This window comes from Puma concolor, chromosome E3, assembly GCF_028749965.1.
Source record: "Puma concolor isolate L17-30 chromosome E3, mPumCon1.1.hap2, whole genome shotgun sequence".
Taxonomy (NCBI): Eukaryota; Metazoa; Chordata; class Mammalia; order Carnivora; family Felidae; genus Puma; species Puma concolor.
Genome location: NC_141682.1, coordinates 10,213,080 through 10,232,591, shown reverse-complemented (window position 1 = coordinate 10,232,591; position 19,512 = coordinate 10,213,080). Strand labels below are relative to the sequence as shown.

At 51.3% G+C, this 19,512-nt stretch overlaps 2 protein-coding genes across 9 annotated transcripts in view; one reads left to right on the top strand and one right to left on the bottom strand.

The window, feature by feature from the left end:
* The window catches only part of FKBP6 (FKBP prolyl isomerase family member 6 (inactive)), a 71,287-nt gene extending 66,189 nt beyond the window's left edge, over positions 1-5,098 (bottom strand). For all 6 annotated transcript variants that reach the window (XR_015245255.1, XM_086691306.1, XM_086691310.1 and 3 more), the window contains exons 1-5: positions 4,849-5,098; positions 4,638-4,755; positions 4,133-4,222; positions 3,196-3,398; positions 1,854-1,973 (exon numbers count right to left, since the gene is read on the bottom strand). Coding sequence is in view for 5 of the 6 variants with exons in the window: in XM_086691306.1 (XP_086547432.1) it covers positions 1,854-1,973; positions 3,196-3,398; positions 4,133-4,222; positions 4,638-4,755; positions 4,849-4,905 (588 nt within the window). In the remaining variant the exon portion in view is untranslated. The remainder of the gene's footprint in view (positions 1-1,853; positions 1,974-3,195; positions 3,399-4,132; positions 4,223-4,637; positions 4,756-4,848) is intronic.
* The window catches only part of TRIM50 (tripartite motif containing 50), a 45,993-nt gene extending 27,057 nt beyond the window's left edge, over positions 1-18,936 (top strand). Inside the window, exons 2-8 of one of the 3 annotated variants that reach the window (XM_086691305.1) lie at positions 4,571-4,746; positions 10,957-11,367; positions 14,445-14,540; positions 15,484-15,714; positions 15,805-15,827; positions 16,915-17,039; positions 17,961-18,936. In XM_086691305.1, the coding sequence (XP_086547431.1) occupies positions 10,969-11,367; positions 14,445-14,540; positions 15,484-15,714; positions 15,805-15,827; positions 16,915-17,039; positions 17,961-18,550 (1,464 nt within the window). In that variant the 5' untranslated portion in view covers positions 4,571-4,746; positions 10,957-10,968 and the 3' untranslated portion in view covers positions 18,551-18,936. Of the gene's footprint in view, positions 1-4,570; positions 4,747-10,005; positions 10,205-10,956; positions 11,368-14,444; positions 14,541-15,483; positions 15,715-15,804; positions 15,828-16,914; positions 17,040-17,960 lie in introns of those variants that run through there. The other 2 variants (XM_025923331.2, XM_025923330.2) reach the window with 2 other exon arrangements.
* Positions 18,937-19,512: the final 576 nt, after the last annotated feature.

Sequence of the window (19,512 nt, the reverse complement as noted above, 5' to 3'; positions counted from 1 at the left end):
GACCCGGGAAACAGGACTAACAATGGAAGGACTGGTCTGTTCACTGGAAAGTTCTTTCCCATGTGAGCAAGCTCAGTTTCAAAAAACTTTACAACATTAATAGTATCCACGATTTGAGCCAACTATGAACCCAAGCCTATACCCTCCATGTTTAGGACCCTGATTCTATCAGCATTCTGAAAGCGCACACACACACATGCATTCTCCAGTCTCCGTGTCTCTCTCAAGCAATACGCAGAGACCGAACATGGCAGATACCTTTAGCCACCTACCCAATATCGATCTCCCTCCCCCTCTAGCAGAGCCTCTACGTCACCCAAAGCAGTGGTACACCAACTACATTTCCTAGCTTCCTACAGTCAATGGGGTCCGCTGAATATGGGTCTGGCCAAGGATATAAAAACGAAAGTCACCGGGTTAAGGGAGTACTTCTGGAGAGCTCTTAACATGAACACACCACACTCTTCTCCTCTCCCCTCCTTCCTGCCCAGGTGACCATGTGATGCTACAGGTTGAAGGACCATCTCGGGGCGAAAAAGACAAGGAGATGTTTAAGGGTAGTGGAGCAGAAAGACAAAAGGAACCTGAATCCCTGATGGCTTTGTGGAACTGATCTACCACCCTTGGACTGCCTCCCTTCTCATTTAAATAAAAATTAAATCTGAAGATTTAAGTTTTTCAGGATTCTGTTGCTTACAGCTGAATACAAATTCTGACTGATTTAGGCTCCCTTCGCAAATGAGAGAAAATCAGAATACCCCTAGACTCGCCTCTAGAACCTAGGGCACAGTTTGGCACACAGAAAATGCTTATAGTATTTGTTGAATGAGTTACAAAGCAAACAGTGAATTCCTGTCAGCATAACCTATGCAAGAAGCCAAACCACAATCAGAAGCCTGGTGAGAATGGAGTCACCTCAGAGAGCTAGAGAAAGCTCCACCGTCAGAGAGACAGGAAATGAAGATGGCAAGCGGGATGGAAAATCAGTTGGTAGGACCTAATCCTGGAATGAGAACTTTTAAAGACTTTTTACTGAAATACACACAAATGTACACACACAGGTAAAACAAGTGGACAGTTCAACAACCTTTCACAGTCTGTACACACCCACGTAACCACATCCAGACACAAACACAGAACGTTACTGGGCTCCTCAAATCCCATGTCCCCTCTCTCAGTCATTATTCCCGGCATGAGGATTTTTTAATGAGATTTTTTTTCAAAGACTGCATATGAAAAATAAGAACAAGAACATTTAAAAGTTTTTAGATTGTTTTTTTTAGAGATGGGAAGAGAGCCATACATGCGCAACAAGGTGCTTGCTTGCATGTGCTGGGGAGGAGTGGGGAGAAGGAGGAATAGGGCAGGTCGGGGGAGAGACTATCCCAAGCAGGCTCTACACTGAGGCGAAAATCATGACCTGAGCCAAAAAAAATAAATACAAAATAAAAATCAAGAGTTGGACACTCAACTGACTGAACCATCGAGGCACCCCAATAACTTTGTAAAAACATTTTCAGGGATGCCTGGGTAGCTTTGTCAGTTGAATGTCTGACTCTTGGTTTTGGCTCAGGTTATGATCCCAGGGTTGTGGAACTGAGCTCTACGTCTAACTGAGCACGGAGCCTGCTTAAGATTCTCTCTGCCCCCACCCCCAGGCCCCCATGCTCTCTCTCAAAGAAAAAAAAAAAAAAAAGACCATTTTCAGGGTCTAAATTTAAAAATTTATTATTTTTGGTAATTTCTACACCCAACTTGGGGCTCAAACTCATGACCCCATGATCACGAGTTGCGTGCCCTTATGACTAAGCCAGGCAGGTGCCCCTAAATTTATGCTTGTGAAGCATCCTTACCCGTTTATACCTCACTTTGGCATCATAGAAACGACTTTGGCGGAAAAGATAGTTGCCAAACTCCCGTTCGGTAGCTGCCACTTTTAGGACCTTCTGAAGTGGAAACTGATCTTGTTGCTCCTGAGGAAAAAAGACAAGGACACCCAACAAGGAAACTGAAAGCCGTGATACCACAGTGCAAGTGTTCTTACAGATGTTAGGGTTTCTGCTTCAGATGACGCACTTCTGCTTACTGCTGTGTGGGTGCCAAGCACTGGGCCTGGTGCCCCTGCAGAGGTTGTCTCTGTGATGCCCGGCAGAAGACAAAGGGGGTTGCTATTGTTACTACTCCCACCGTAGACACCAGAGCCACACACTGATCTCCCTCAGTCCTTCTAGAGATGCTCCCTGAAGAAGCACGGTCTCACGGAATCAGAAACTGATGGAACTTGCCAAACAGAAAGCGGGTCTCACAACCACCATTTGTCCAACAAACATTTAAGAGATTTTGGTCTGCCCGGGGCCCTACTGGCCTTCATGGCCACAATGCTGTGCCCTGGGTACAGGTCAATCACCCACGAAGTCTCTTTTTAAACACAGATGTCCTGGCCCTATCCACCCCTTCCCCCACTGAGATTCTCAATCAGTACACCAGAGGTGGGGCCCCAGGCATTTGCAAGAACCAGTTTTATGGGAAGGTCAGAAAAAGGGAAGGGCCCTCCCTTGAGGCAATGACAGCTTAGCTGGGGAGACATCATATCCAGGTACAAACCTGGAGGGACATCTAAGGACACACATACAGGGTGGGAGAGCAGGACTGAGAGTGCATATGGCACCCACGGGATGGGTGAAGTGAGAGGCCACAAAGAAAAGACAACATCTGAGTTATGAGGGCAGCGGTCATGTGTTCCCACTTGCCTGGGACTTTCCCCATCTACACCTGACGTCCTGGTATTCCATCTAGTTAATACTCTCTTCTGCTATCAAGTATCCGGGGTTGGCCAAGAAACCATATTTCACCCTAGCTGATCACTACCGATGCTTGACTTGTTAGAAACCCAACTTAATGTTGAGAAGCCAACGTTCATGGTCTTGCAGGGAAAACGAGGCAAATGAGGACTAAAAAAAATCACCTCAAACTGCGGGTCCAGAACAAACCCAAGGCCCAGCATTGGCCTAGAACATCTGCCCATACTCAGAGGTGTACCAGGAAGCAGGGGAACTCCTCCGCCACCACTACCACTGCCACACAGGAGCCTTGTGGTGGGACGTGGGGCAGACTATCACGATCGAGGTAGGGGAATTACCAAACACACTAGAGCATGCTATCTGTTAGTATGGATATCTGTGCTCCAGAACTTACAGCTGAAAGGGCACAAAACTTGTCTGACTCAGCGGAGTCCAGGAAGTCAAGCAGCTCAATCTCGAACAGGACAGTAGTGTTTGGGGGGATCAAGGGAGGGCAGCCCAGCGTTCCATAGGCATAGGCTGGTTTGAACAGAAACCTGGCCAGCTCTCCTCTCCGCATGCTCAGAAGGCCCAGCTCCATGCCCCAAAGTGTAATATCTGGAAGAAGGGACAAAGAATCTGAAGCTCGCCCAGCATCCTAATCCAAGGTTATCAATTTCTTTCTTCCTAAAGTCCAGATCTTTCCACAACAGACTCCGAGTGTTCTGCACTGTGGTCCCAACTCACTTTTCGGTTTTGTTTCCCCGCCACCCCCACCGTTGCCAAACCAAGACTTCCGTGGCCTCTACATCACTGCTCATGTTCCTTCTTCCTGCAAGGAAGTTCCTGCTTCCTCACCCCACACCCAGCTTCTACCCTGACTGAAATCTTACTCAAACCTCAAGGCTCATTTTACATACCCCCTCCTTCATGAAGCCTTCCCTGATCTTCCCAGCTGGAATCAATTGTGGCTTCATTAAACACTCCTGCAACACTACTTACACCTCCCAGGACCTCATCCAATTCTGTGAATGCAATCAATCTCTTCCACTACGTTAGTGGAGATATTCTAATCATCTGAGTATCTCTTCTCTTTCCAGCATGAATTATGGATACTAAACCCTTGCTTAAGTGTCCAGCTGACAAATGAACAAGCCCAATAGTTCTTGGGATGCAAAGGTAACCTTGCCAGGTAAACCATCTCCCAAGTACCTAGGCCTCAGGGGGAAATGCGGACAAGACCATGATTGGTGTAGCAAAGCCCGGTCTCAGAAAAACCAACTCAAGGACTCCAGGCTCTGAACAGTTTCCCCAAACAATTCCTCCTTTTGTAGTTGCTAATCTCAACTTACCCTCTCCAAGTTTCATCAAGCGAGGAGTTTTCCTAAAGCAATTAGAATCAAAAGGCTTGTCCATGTGCTCCAGATATCCGGAATATTTCACTAGGACAGGAAAAAAAAATACAAGGAAAATCAAGAACATGCACCCCTCCATATCAATTCTCTGTTACAAAAAAAAAAGGGAATTCGATGTGCTCAAGTCGCCTCCCACCCACAGTGATAGGAAAATCTTTGGTCAACATTTAGATGCCTGCCCTTTGGCTGTGAGATTCAAGAGCTTGGTTGTGAGGTTCAAGGGCCTCAGAATGTCCCTTGTTTACACTGGCCTCATGCAAAGGGGAGATGGGTTCCCTCGCTTTCCCTTAAAAGCCCGAATTGTAATAAAGCGAGCGGGGGTCTACCCTTCTTTTGTGTGTGTTTTAAACCTAGCCTTCCCTCCCACCTTTCTAGGTATAAAGCAGAAAACACTTGATGACCGGTACTTTCACATCTCCTGCTGGGTGGCAGATGACGGTACCTAGCACGGAAGCATCGGGTGTCACCAGCTCTCCAGCACCCTCTCGGATGACATCCTTCAACACGCCCCGGTCCCCGGAAATGTCGCGCATCCTCCGACTTAACCTCTGGTATGGAGACTTGCGGGGAGAAACACAAAACCTCAGAGCGCCCCGCCTGCACCCCGACTCCGGCACCCCCTGCCCGTGGCTCCCCAAAGCCCAGCCTCTCACCTGGCCGGAAGCGTTGTCCCCTTGCAGGGCCCCCGGGTTCCGCGCGCTGCCCCCCATCGCCACGTGGCCTGCCGACGCGCACGAGCCCTCAACCCCTCGTTCTCCACCTGGCGGTGGCCCAGCCACCCCCTTTATACCCCGCCGCCCACTCCCGCCGGTGGCGTCCAGGGGCCGCGAGGAGGCGCTCAACGTTTCGCACCAACAGCTGCCAACTGCCCTGGCGCCTCAGGTGGTGCGTGGTGGATCACGTGATGGGACGTGCGACACGTGATGGGGCAGTGTGGTGCCTGATGGGGCACGTGGCGGGAACACGCGGGGCGGGACCAGGCTCGTGAAAGTGACGCGTGGGGCGTGACCGGGCAGGTGGAGGGCATGCGCGGAACTTGATGGGCACGTGACAGGGACTCCCGGAGCCGGATGTGTGTGAGCATGATGGAAGATGGGGCGGTGCCGCGCTCGGAGAGATGGAGCCCCTTGGCGGGGAGAAGTGGATCAGGAGGAGGCGCGTGAAGGGGACGCCTGTGGCAAGACGGGGCGCCGGGGGCGCGCGTGGGATGGCGCGGGAGATGGGCCACGCGGGTGGTCGGGACTGGCAGTGGCTCGGGACTTGGTGGGGTTGGGTGGGGCTTGTCGTGGGACTCGAGGCGGGAGCAGGCTGGGGAGGAGGAGTTCCAGAAACAGCCTGCTGCCGGAAGTGTGCGGCCTTGCTAAGTGGGTTACCTCCACTTTTTCAATTTTCCTCAACCTTTTCGTGCTTGAGAAATGTAGACGCAGACAGGCCTTTCAAGTCAAACTGCCTCGTTCGTCAGAGAACAAGGCAACGTTGTCCTTCACGTTGCGGTCACTAAATCCACAGAATCCATACCTGCTCCCCGGTGGTGGGGGCGGGGGGTGCAAAGCACGAATGGCCCTTGACGTCACCCGCTCCTGCTTTTTCCCTGGGGCCTGCAGCTCTTGCCCACTCCAGGATTTGAGAGGCGGCCCCTCTTTCCTGCACCCATCATGCCTTGACTATTGGATCATTTCTTCAGCTTCTATGTTTCCTAAAATCACCCCCACCTTTGTCCCACATCTTACTCCTGTTGCAGGTGGTCCCATGCCTAGTCTTCTCGACTTCTCAAAAAGAGTTGTTGGGGTGCCTGGGTGGCCAGTTAGTTAAGCGTCGGACTTCGCTCGGCTCAGGTCATGATCTCACCATCTGTGGGTTTGAGCCCCGTGTGGGCCTCTGTGCTGACAGCTCAGAGCCTGGAGCCTGCTTTAGAGTCTGTGTCTCCCTCTCTCTGCCCCTCCCCTGCTCGCACTCTTTCCTCTCTCTCTCTCTCTCTCTCAAAAATAAGCATTAAAAAAATTTTTGGGGGGGACGCCTGGGTGGCTCAGTCGGTTAAGCGGCCGACTTCGGCTCAGGTCATGATCTCACGGTCCGTGAGTTTGAGCCCCGCGTCGGGCTGTGTGTTGACAGCTCAGAGCCTGGAGCATGTTTCAGATTCTGTGTCTCCCTCTCTCTGACCCTCCCCCGTTCATGCTCTGTCCCTCTCTGTCTCAAAAGTAAATAAACGTTAAAAAAGAAATTAAAAAAAAAATTTTGTAAGTTGCTATAGAGCGTTTTTCAATTATTTTGTCTCTACTTCCTTATCCTCCCTTTTCTCTTCAACCCACCGCAGTACCACTCTCCCCTGCTCCATGTCACCAAGACTGCACTTCATGTTAAATCCATAAGATAGTCCTGTGTCCTCAGATTCCTGGACTCTTGTCAGCATTTGATGAAGTTGGTTCCTCTTTAAATGCTTTTTGTCCTCTTCTGTATCAGTTTCCTATCGTCACCATCGATTACTACAGATTTAGCTGTTCTGAGCCACAGATATTTATGATTTCATGTATTTGTCATCAATTTTGTAGGTCAGAGACACCAGCCAGTCTCAATGAACTAAAATCAAGGCCTCAGCCTTAATACAGGCTCTGGGGAAGAATCTAAAGCTCATCCATGGTGGTAAACCTAGATCCTTGCGGCTCTACACCTGAGGTCCCCACATCCTTGCTGTAAATTGGCCAGGGGGCCACACTCCACTCACAGAGGCCTCTCTCCCGTCCTTGTTCGTGGCCTTTCTACACATTGGAGTTAGCAACAGCATGCCGAATCTTCTCAGTCTTCGTGATTCTTGCCTGAGAAAGTTCTCTAGTGTTCAGGGTCAAATGGATCTGCTTCCATATTCTGATTTTCTTCCTGTCTGTCTGGCTGTCTCTTCTCAGTCATCTTCTTGACCTGTATACACTAACAACCTCAGGGCCCTATCCTTGGACCCTTGCCCTTCCATGTTTTTAAGTTTTTTTTTTCTTTTGATTTTGAGAGAGAATGTGTGAGAGAGCACACAAGCTGGGGAGGGGTAGGGGGTGGGGGACAGAGGATCTGAATCAGGCTCTGCTCGGCAGAGAGTCTGAGCTGAATCAGCAAAGAGTCTGATGTGGGGCTCGAACTCATGAACCGTGAAATCATGACCTGAGCCAAAGGCAGATGCTTAACTGACTGAACCACTCAGTTCTCTGTTCTTCTTCTTCTCTGTTCTTCTTATTTTTTAATGTTTATTTACTTTTGGGAGAGAGAGAAGGAGACAGGATCCGAAGCAGGCTCCAGGCTCTGAGTTGTCAGTACAGAGTTGTGTGCGGGGCTCAAACCCATGAACTGTGCGATTGTGACCTGAGCCAAAGTCCGGAACTTAACCGACTGAGTCACCCAGGCGCCCCAGCCCTTTTCTGTTCTAATCCCAGAGAGATCCTAGCCATTCCCACAAGTTTAAATATGTGATGTAAACAGGTGGTATTTACCTGGCCAGCCTAAGGCCTCCCCTGCACACTAGACCTCCAGGCTCCTGTGCTCAATTGCCTTTTTCGGTGGTTCTCAAAGTGTAGTCCCCAGACCAGCAGCAGTGTTGTCTGGAAACTTGTTAAAAATGCAAATTCTTGAGCCTATCCCTGTGCTCCTGAATCAGAAACTTTGGCTAGAGCCCAGAAGTCTGTATTTTCACAAGCACCCCGAGTAATTCTGTTGTTTGCTGAAGTCTGCAGACCACTGCTACTCAGGTGTCCTTGGGCATCTGACTCTAGATTTCCCAGGTACATTTTACCTTGATCTTTTCCTTATCAGCCTTCACGATCCATCCACTCAGGCGCTAAAGTTACTCTGATCCATTATCTACAAGTGGCCGGAGTGGTCTTTTAAAAATATGTCAGATGATATTCCTTTGCCTTAAAATCCTCCTATAGCTCCCACTGCCCTTGAAATTCAATCTGAACCTTTGCCCTGCTCCAGGGCCCTCTCTGCCAGCCCCTCTGACTTGTTCTCCTGGTGTTCCCTCTCACTACGCTCCAGCTACTTAGATTTTCTCTAGTGTATCTCCTAAATACTGGGCTCTTTCTAGCCTCAGAGCCTTTGCATTTGCTGCCCAGGCCTGGTCTGCCCTCTTGTAGTTTTTCAGGCAGTTGGCATGTTTGTATCCTTCGGGTCTCAACCATCCATCCTCAAAGACACTGTGCTGCCCCTTTCTAAAGAATCTAAAGCTCATTCATGTTGGTAAACCTAGATCCTTGCGGCTCTACACCTGAGGTCCCCACATCCTTGCTGGGAATTGACCAGGGGGCCACACTCTGCTTGCAGAGGCCTCTCTCCCGTCCTTGTTTGTGGCCTTTCTGTCCCTCAAACAACCTATTCCCTCCTGCCATTCTTTCTCAGCACATTGTTTCCTTCCTGCATCACATTAAATCCTATGATGTTTTCTTGTTGATGATCCTACCTCACTCCTACTACGGTTATATTACAAATTTTGAAAGGACAAAAACCTCATCTGTCTTGTTCCCTTATGTTTCCCTAATGCTCAGCTTGCTGCTTGACACATATCAGGTGCTCCACAAATGTTTGTTGAATTAACAAATCAAATTAGCCTTCAACATGCCTGTGCCAGACTTTGGTCTTGCTTGTCATGGGGTAGAGATGGCCCCTACTGGCAGACAGGGATGCTTAGGTCTCTGGGAGTTGTGTCTTACTGGTCTAGAGCTCCTTGGTTCTTTCCTTTGTTTTTTTTTTGGTGTTTATTTATCTTGAGAGAGAGAGAATCCCGAGCAGGCTCTGCACTGAGCACAGACAGAGCCTGACTCGGGACTTGAACTCATGAACGATGAGATCATGTCCTGAACTGAAATCAGTAGTCAGACGCTCAACCAGCTGAGCCACCCAGGCGCCCCTTGAGCTCCTTGTTTCTTAACACTCCTGGAGACCTGCTTCCATCTCTTCCTTTTCAAATCAGTAATTTTTTTATCCCACCTCCATGATATGCGTAGCATTTTCTGACTGTAATATTTATTAACTGCATAAAGAAATGTCGTTAGGGACACCTGGGTGGCTCAGTCGGTGAAGTATCTGACTCTTGACTTCAGGTTCAGGTCATGATCTCACGGTTGGTGGGATCGAGCCCCACATTGGGCTTTGTGCTGACAGCGTGGAGCCTGCTTGGGATTCTCTCTCTTCCTCTCTCTTTCTGCCCCTCCCCTATTTGCATGTGCACACTCTCTCAAAATAAGTAAATTAGCTTTAAAAAAAAAAAAGCCATTGAACTCCTAAACCTTTGAAAGGCTTCGTATAAAAAGGTTCCCAATTCAATGGTATTGAGTAATGGTATTAATGGTATTCAATTGTATTGGAAGCAAGACACGAAAGAGCACAACCTAGATTATTCTGTTTATTTGAATGTCAAAATAAAGGTATATAAATCTACGATGACAAGAGTTAGGGGAATAGCTATCCTTGCCAGGGGCTTCTGACTGGAGAGCACATAGTGTCTTCTGGGTGCTGGAAACATTCTGTGTGTTGATCTCGAGGGTGAGTAAATGTGTGAAATGTGTACATTAAGTGTATAGTTAAGATATGCATACTTTACAGAGGTCCTGTCTCAAGAAGTTGAATAAATAAAAATCTTCAAAAAAATAGATTCAGAAAGAGTTGTGTCAAAACATGAATCCACTCCTGTTTGGGGTCTGTAAGGTGTGGCTGGGGGACCACTCCTCTGTCTCCCCCGCTTCCCCGAAGTGTGGCCAAGGTGAGCGTCTGAATGTTGGAATTATCAACGTTGCCAGCTGAAGGAGGCTGCCTCCTCCGTCTCGTGATGTGGCCCAGTTTCCACCTGATTCTGGGTGACCTTGAGGACATAGGAGTGTTGCTGGGAAAGGGGAGGAGGAAAGGGGCAGAGACAAAGGGTGGAGCAGGCGGTCAGCTACAATCCCCACATCTCTTAGTGCCTCTGTCCCAACCTGGGGAGAAGAGAAGGTAGAGCAGATCCAGCGAACGTCTCAGTGGATTGTGAGAAAGCAGGTAGTTCGTTGTGGGGGCCCTCCCTGGGTCTGTGGCCAACTTGCACCTGGTGCTTGTCCTCTCTCAGTGCCGATCATTTTGCACAGGGAGTGGGTGCGAATTTAGGAGGCTACCGTCCTCGGTCTCCGACTCTCCAGAACAGTGTTGTTAAGACAGCACTCTCTGCTTTAGAATGACCTTGGGGAGGGAGGGTGCTATTGTAAATGCAGATTTCTGGGGCTCACTGAATATGTGTGAGGGGCTGACGCAGGAATCGGTTGTAATTGTGCTTCCAACAGTTGCTCGCCAGTTTTGAGGACTGAACTAGAAGGTGGGAAGGACCTTTGCTTGTTTTTGCTGTCCAGTTCTGAGTCAGTACGCCTACTGCGGCTGGAGGGCACATTGTTGGTGTCACTCCAGATGACCCAGCAGATGGCCCCTTTTGTGTTTACCTACAAATTGGGGTGAAAAATGTAGAATCCTGTATCTACAAGTGATTCCCCCCCAATTAAGCCCTTTATTTTAAAGATAGGAAAGGGGCACCTGGGTGGCTCAGTTGGTTAAGTGTCCAACTTTGGCTCAGGTCATGATCTCAAAAATAAATAAATTAAAAAGAAAATAAAGATAGGAAATAGGCCCAAGGTCATAGGCATTGGGATTGGAATCCAGGACTGGAGACCCTAAGGCGCTCTAACTTCCCAGTGGCACTTGGCGGGGGGATTGGGGGCACAGTGTGGAGGGAACAGACTTGAAAAAGCTGCCCTGTGTTCTAGCCGGCACCGTGGATGGCGTGGCAGGTGAGCGTGCCCGAGCTGGAGGACCGCCTTCAGTGCCCCATCTGCCTGGAGGTCTTCAAGGAGCCCATGATGCTGCAGTGCGGCCACTCCTACTGCAAGGGCTGCCTGGTGAACCTGTCCCACCACCTGGACTCGGAGCTCCGCTGCCCAGTGTGCCGGCAGGAGGTGGATAGCAGCAGCTCCCCGCCCAATGTCTCTCTGGCGCGGGTGATCGAAGCTCTACAGCTCCCCGGGGACCCGGAGCCCAAGGTCTGCCAGCACCACCGGAACCCGCTCAGCCTCTTCTGTGAGAGGGACCAGGAGCTCATCTGCGGCCTCTGCGGCCTGCTGGGCTCCCACCAGCACCACCGCGTCACGCCTGTCTCCACCGTCTACAGCCGCATGAAGGTGGGCTGCGAGGCTGCTGCGGGGGGGGGGGGGGGGGGGGGGGGGAGGCGCGGGGCGCACCCAAGGAGCCCAGCTCCTGCGCTCTCTGGCGCCATCGCCTGGCACAGAAGGGTCCCAGGCCAGGATGCCGGTGCCCTGCAGCCCTGTCCTGGAGCTGAACTCTGTAGAGTGTGTTCTCAGCAGCTCCAATCTCCAGGTGCTGGGCACTGCAGACAGGCACGATGGAGAGTCCTTGTGGAGTGCTAGCCCCTTCCCTCGCTCGGTTTTTCTTCGCAGCTTTCATCCATTTTTTGAGTGCTCTCCCAGACTCCACATGAGGGAAAGCACTTTGTTTCCTTGGGTATTTTCATGCCTAGAGCCATGACTAGCATGTAGTAAAAGCTCAAAATGTATTTGTGGAAACAGTGGATTCCTGCCCTCGTGAACTTAGATTTAGCACGTCATTATTTAAGATGAATAACGCTGATCTAAGATTTATGAAAGGTGGGGTTCTCACTATATTTTACAAATGAGGCTCAGAGAAGCCAAGGGTCTTAACCCAAGGTCATACAGCTTGTCGGTGGCAGAGGTAGGACACAAACTGGCCAGTTTTCTTTCCACTGCCAACAGATCAAAAGAGGCAGGAAGGATCCTGGAAAGTGAATTCTTATAGGGCACCTGGCAGAGTGTTTGGGAGGAAGGGAGAGTAAAGGTAAGGAATGACAAAATACAGGTGATAGGGGTGGGGAAAAAGAAAGAGCATCCAGATATGAAGGCAGAGGGGTCCCCTGTCACTGTTCCTGGGGTTTCCTGGCTGAGTGAGCAGCGTTTCTTTGCTCTTGGAACCCTGGGAGACAAGTATGAAATGTGCACAGGACCAGCCAGGCCATCCACCAGACCCTCTGACCCACAGACATGTGCTTGGCACTTAACCTGTGCTAGATATGCTAGAGCACATGGTACAATAGTGGGTAAGTGGTTTGGCCTGCCCCGGGGAGCTCACAATCTGGGAGTCTGACGGTCCCCATGTGTTGGGTGCTACCATCAAGGTTAAATACAGGCAATCGTGAGGCCATCTGGACTGTAGCTCCTGCATGCTCTCAGGTAGTCAGGGAAGGTTCTCTGGAGGAAGTGGACTGCTAAACCAAGATCCGAACCACAAGGAGGACGTGGTAGGAAAAAAAGGGGAGGAAAGCATTCCACGTATAAAGACAGCCCTGCAAAAGATCAGGAGACCTATTTGAAGAATTATAAGTTGTTCTGTCAAGCTCTGGAGAGAGGTAAGCAGGAGCCAGGTCTTGCAAAGGCTTCTGTGAAATGTGAAGGGATCTGTAGTTTATTCAGAGGACCATCATGGTGGGGTCTCCGGAGGGTTTTAAGCAGAGTGGTGATGTGGTCCAAACACTGCTGGGGGGTAGACTGGAGACTGAGGCTGGGGATAAAAGATTGGGAGAATTACATATGGGTGGTAATTGAGGCTACGGGAGTGGAGAAGACCAATCAGGAGAGTCTGCAGAGTGACAGGGAAGATACGGACGATGCCCCCAAAGGACACCAGGGTTTAAGATTCGGGTAGAGAAAGAACCCCAAAAAAGGACAGAAAGAATCAGCAGAGGGAACAGGAACACTGGCTGAATACGACCTCCTGGAGATCAGGGCAGAGCGTTTTAATGAGAACAAGATCACTTGTGTGAAATGCCTGCTGAGGATTGGAAAGAGTCTGTTAGGTTTAGCAGTAAGAATTGATTATCTTGGCAAGAGTCGTTTCAGTGGAGTGTGGGAGGAGGAAGCCAGATTGCAGTGCAGCGAGATCGAGAGCCTGTGTTTTATTAGCCCTGGAGAGGAGGAGACACACAGGAGCTCACTCATCATTTCTGGCTTGGAGCCGGGGACGGCTTGGGTCCTGGTTTTGGATGTGGCTGTTTGTGATCCCAAGACTCTTTGCTGTGATGCCACTAAATTATGTTCCTTTATTAGATCCCTTTTATGCATGCCTGTTGTCCTCCTGTTGATTGAGATCTTGAGATTATTTATTTGTGTGTTTCTGTTTACTCTCACTGTGACCCAGTTGACGAAAAGAACTAATCCCATCTCTCTCTGCCTCAGGAGAGTTCCTACTGGAGTTTCGTTCTCGGGCTGTTATGAGATCTTCTGATGTCTTGTTTTCCAGAGCAAGACTCTGTGTCCATTTATCCCTACACTGGTTTTATTCTTTACTCTGCTCCTTTCCTGAAAGCCTCTTGCGGCTGATTTCTTTTTTTCTTTTCCTTAAGTTTATTTATATATTTTTGGTAATCTCTATACCCAATGTGGGGCTTGAACTCACAACCCCGTGATCATCAGTTGCCTGCTCTTCCAACCGAGCCAGCCAGGCACCCCTCTTGCTGCTGACTTCTGCTTGGGAACTGTCTAAGCCAAAGACTTGTACGCTCCATGGGCACAAACCAGCACCACTCGAGTAGTGCAGCTGGATGGGAGTCTAGGTGGTCCTGGTTGAATCTTTAAGACTCCGTCAGATTTGGGGCCAGGAAGGCCATCAGAAGTGCGTTTACTTCAGCCTGGGGAGGCCCAACCCTGCCAGCGATTGAGTCAGGTCTTTATAGGGATTGGGGAATCCCCAGGTATAACCTGGGCTACTGTATGCACCATTGGCCTCACTTGGGAGTCAGCCTTTTTGTGATGCTCTTGATCACATGCCCACTGATTCTAGATCTGCTGGTGACCAGACAGTTTATGTGGTCATCCAGCGTTCTGTTCAGGGAGTGTGGGCTTCAGACCGGTCATCGCCCCCCTTGGATGTTGTGTGGTGACTTCCAGGTAGTTGTAACAACGTTTAGGGTCTGTCTCCATGTCCTGCAGAGGAATGATCTGGAGATCCTTTTCTGTCTGGGTAATTCCTGCCCTCGATGTGGAATATTCTTGAATAATTTCACCTGTTTTGGAGTCAGGAGTACCCGGGTAGCCCTTTCCCTGGTTCCACTGGGAGTGCTTGTGGCCACTGGGATGTCCCCTGGATGGGTGAAGCCCAAGGCTGGCCCCAAGGAGCTGAAAGCGTGCAGGGGTCAGCTACTCATGAGGCCGTGGTACGTTGCCTCCAGGAGGAGCTAGCGGCTCTCATCTCTGACCTGAAGCAGGAGCAGAAGAAGGTGGATGAGCATATTGCCAAGCTGGTGAACAACAGGACCCGGATTGTCGTGAGTGCCCTTTCCCTCTGTCCCCTTAACCCTGGGGCTGGTCACCTTCCCTTTCCTGCAGAGCCCAGTTGTGATTTGTCCTTTACAGAAACCCATGCTTTCATATAAAGCCAGAATTCAAAGCATTGCAGGGTGGAGTGGGGAAAGGGCAAATCCCCTCAGGGGAATCAACTCAGTTGTCAGGACTCTGTCCAAATTGGCTGTGTCCCTCTTGTCCTTGGGACTGAGATAACACAGAACCTAAGTACCAGATGTAAACAGCTCAAAGTGTGGGCATGACTCTCTTGCCCCCACCCCCCACCCCCCCCCAACGCCTGACTCGCTGTGTCTGCTTGACCTTGACAGTCTGTGGAGCCTGCCCAGTAGCTTGGAGCAGAGTGTAGAAACGCCTGAAGCCCTTGGTGGCTTTCTGCTTTTCCTGAATGACAGGCACACTGGGGCTGCAGGCATGTGGAGCCTAGGCCCTGCAGGCAATTGTGAAACAGAAGCAGGAGACCCATGTCCCCTGAGGGTCCTCTTGGTTAACCTTCCTCAGCCTGACAGGGAGGCTGAACTCAGGGTTACACAGGGAATCTGGCTCTCTGAAGTCTGCCCTCCCAGGGCCTTTCAGACCTTTTCCAGTTGTGGAACCCTGTACTGAAGCAAAATCTTAGTTGCACGTTTAATAGTTAGGACCGAAGAAAGCAGAGCCACTGTGTTTGAAATGGGTGCTGGGGCCCAGTCTGTCCCCTGCCTGTATTGCTGTCCCCCGTGGCCACACGGGGGGTGCCCAGGCACAGTGTGAACAGCGCACGAGTCAGCCTGCAACTCAAGTGCTAGAACCAGCTCAGATTGGAAAAGCCCAGGAAGGCCTAAGCTGCCTGGGCCTGAGGACACAGGGGTCAGCCGGAAGCAGGCAGTTCTGGCTGAGGTTCTGGCCGTGACCAGCCCCTTCTCGTCCCAGAATGAATCTGACGTCTTCAGCTGGGTGATCCGTCGCGAGTTCCAGGAGCTGCACCACCTGGTGGATGAGGAGAAGGCCCGTTGCCTGGAGGGGTTGGAGGGTCATACCCGTGGCCTTGTGGCCTCCCTGGACATGCAGCTGGAGCAGGCCAAGGGCACTCAGGAGCGGCTGGGCCAGGCTGAACGTGTGCTCGAGCAGTTCAGTAATGAGAGTCACTATGAGTTCATCCGGGTGAGTGGACAAGGGAGTGTCACCCACGCCCAGGTCCCCAGGGTCCCAAGAGCCTCCCCCATGCCTTAACCCACCTGTCTTGTTTTCCAGAAGTATCACTCCACGGCCTCCAGGTAATAACCTTGGAGGGAGCTCTCAGCTTGGATCTGGTGGCTCCTCTACCCTACTTCCTGCCTGTAGCTGCACCAGTGCCTTGTCAGCAGCTGTCCACATCTGGCTCTGTACTGAGCCCAGGGAACAGGGAGATGAAGGTCATGCCCCTGCCTTTAAGGGTCTCAAAGACTGGTGGGAGGCGGATGGTGAACTCCGGTTACATCACTGATCACTGTGGGTACTTAAGACCAGAGAAGTTCACACGGGCTACAGAAATAACAGGAGGAGGTGACTGAGGTTGGGGGCGGGGCGGGGGGGGCGGGACTGGCGAAGATGGCAGGGGGTGAGCTTAGGGCAGAGGACAGGTGTTGGCCAGGTAAGCAGAGTGGGGAAGGGTCATCTGAAAGGCTCAAGTGTGCAGACTTGGGAGAAATGTGAACTCAGTACGAATGAGGTAAAATGTAGGCTACAGGGCAGAATGGGTGAGGAGTGGGAGAGGTGGGCAAGAGCCAGGATGAGGGGCCTCGAATCCTGCACCATGGGTTGTGGGAAGGGATTGGATCCATGTTCCAGCCCCAACAAATGAATAGCCATGCAGTTCTTAGCCTTCCTCAGATCCTGATTGTGGGAATCTCCTTGTCTGTTTTAAATTTCCTTTGGTCTTCGGGATAGTCAGGTTAGGAGCATTGGTTTAAAAGAATGGACAGTGTAGCTGATTGGGAGCAGGTGTCCGCTCCAGCTGTGGCCAGGGGCCAGGGTCGCCCGATATCGAGAAGCGATCCTCAAATGTTAGTGTGCATCAGAGCCACCTGGAGGGCTCCTTAAAACATCACTGAGCCCTAGTAATCGCTTTCAGCAGGTCTGGGGTGGCCCCGAGAAATTTGCATTTCTGACAAGCCTCCAGGTGATGCCCTTTGAGAACCACTGATGTGTTTCTCCTTCCAGGAAGGGGCGGGGCCTCTGAGAGTGGGGTGGAGGGGAGGAAATGATGGGCCTCTTGAGTGCACAGTGTCCTGAGCCGTGACTGGCTGGTTGGACTTGCCCATGGGTGAAGGGCTGGGGTGCGCGGTGTGCATCCCCACCATCACGTAGGTCTGTCGCCCTCAGAGCAGAGCTCCAGCAGGCCCGGCCTCTGGAAGGCGCCTTCAGCCCCATGTCCTTCAAGCCGGGCCTCCACCAGGCTGACATCAAGCTGACTGTGTGGAAAAGGCTCTTCCGAAAAGTTCTGCCGGGTAAGGCTCCAACCCGTTCTCTTCCCTGAGGGCTGCCATGCAGGGTGGGTAGCAGTTTGTCACTTGTGCCAGAGTTTAGGGTGCAGAAGACTGGAAGGGTGTTTGCATAGGTTAGTGTTGAGAGCATGGCTTTGGGGCTCCACCAGACAGCTCTGTCCCTTACTAGCTGAAGATCCAACCTGTAATCTGAGTCTGCTTCCTCATCTGCAAGGAGGGGGTATTAAAGTCCACCTTGCTGGGCTGTGTAGTTTATAAACATTCAAATGTGTGTGCATAGTTTCGTGTTTAATAAATGGTAGCTATCGCTCTGTCAAAAAATAACACGAAGACATTTAACGAATTCCTTTGTTACTAGCACATAAGGGAGATCAATCGATAAGCTGATTTCATGTAACAAAGACAAAAATAGGGTTTGTTGTAAAATAAAAAGGGGAGGGGAGGAAAAAACCTGATGATCTCTGGTCTGTGAGTGTTGTTTGTGTGGTTTTGGTGCAAATTGATTAGTTGGCAGGTAATCCAGAGGTCAGTTGGGAACAGTTTGTCCTTGAATAGGCTGGTAGGATATCAAAACAATTGCACTTGATAAGGATTCTCCTGGGGAGTTTAGCTGTGGTGCACAAGTGACGGGCCGTCTTCCAGGACCTTCCATCTGCACCGCCATCTTAGGCAGGCAGGTGCGTGCCCTTTCCCTTAACCAGAATGCCTCCCTCACAGCTGCCCCATTTTTCCCATGGTTCAGGCATTGTTTGTTCATTCAGCAGTCCTCAGGGTTGCCTCTTCTGTGCCCCTTCTCAGAAGGCCCCTCCGATTCTGGGATGAGGCCTTTGCAGTTCCTCTCCTGAGGAGCTCAGGGCCTCCCTCTGGGGTAGGGTCTGCTGCCTTCTGTGTAGCTGGAAAACACACTTCTTTGATCTTTCCTAGCCCCGGAGTCCCTCAAGCTGGACCCCGCCACCGCCCACCCACTCCTGGAACTCTCCAAGGGCAACACGGTGGTGCAGTGTGGGCTCCTGGCCCAGCGGCGAGCCAGCCAGCCAGAGCGCTTTGACTACAGTACTTGTGTCCTGGCCAGCCGGGGCTTCTCCTGCGGCCGTCACTACTGGGAGGTGGTGGTGGGCAGCAAGAGCGACTGGCGCCTGGGGGTCATCAAGGGCACGGCCAGTCGCAAGGGCAGGCTGAGCAAATCCCCGGAGAATGGCGTGTGGCTCATTGGCCTGAAGGAGGGCCGGGTGTACGAGGCCTTCGGCTGCCCTCGGGTGCCCCTGCCTGTGGCCGGCCACCCCCACCGCATCGGCGTCTACTTGCACTACGAGCGTGGCGAGCTCACCTTCTTTGATGCTGACCGGCCCGATGACCTGCGGCCGCTCTACACGTTCCAGGCTGACTTCCAGGGCAAGCTCTACCCCATCCTGGACACATGCTGGCACGAGAAGGGCGGCAACGTGCTGCCTCTGGTGCTGCCCCCGCCCAGCGGGCCTGCCCAGCTCACCCCCACGCAGCCCACCAAGCTGTAGGGCTGCCGGTCGGTCTGCCTGCCCGCGGGCTCTTCCCAGCGGGGGCTCTGCTGGGTCCAGTGTGCAGAGATGATGTTCTTTACCGTGTGGGAAGGTCTTCACGCCTGTGTGTTCCTAGAAACGTTTAATGATACGAAGAAAAGGACCATAATCCCTTCCCCTACAGCCAGGGGCCTATTGATTCACCTTTTGCCGGGTTATTCACCTCCTCGTAAACCAGCAGAACCAGGCCTGGGTGTCCACGGGTTAAGATAGGCTTCCCTTGGTCCCTCCTAAGCACACTTTCTGCTTCCTCTTTTAACTGAAGCTGGAAACATTGCCGCACGTGATTTCTCCATGTCATTGTGAACTTAAGGATAATAAATTTGATATCGTCTTTCTCTTTAGATGATTTGCAAATGTTAACAACTGTACATACGCCGCTTTACACTCAGGTCTTTAAAACTGCTCCAGCTTCCAGTCAGGTCAGATCTTGCCTCTGTGCCCTGCAGGCTGGGCTGTGGTTAGAGTCGCGCCAATCACTCTGTCTTCGCTGTCTTCAAAGGCCTCTCTCTCGACTTCCCTCACCGTTCGTTGGGATGGAAATAACACTGCTTCAGAGCAGAAGCAAGTAGGGTCTAGATGGGTGTGGCCTATCTCTGAAAGCTGCTGGCACACAGGAGTGGCTCAGAGCCTCCCTCTCTCTGTCCGTGGTGAGTCTGCCCCTGGCCACAGCTGATGGTGTCCATTCCAGACTGAGGCTGGGACAGCTGAATTCTCTGCCAAGAATTTGAAAATTGGAAGATGGGGCGCCTGGGTGGCGCAGTCGGTTAAGCGTCCGACTTCAGCCAGGTCACGATCTTGCGGTCCGTGAGTTCGAGCCCCGCGTCAGGCTCTGGGCTGATGGCTCAGAGCCTGGAGCCTGTTTCCGATTCTGTGTCTCCCTCTCTCTCTGCCCCTCCCCTGTTCATGCTCTGTCTCTC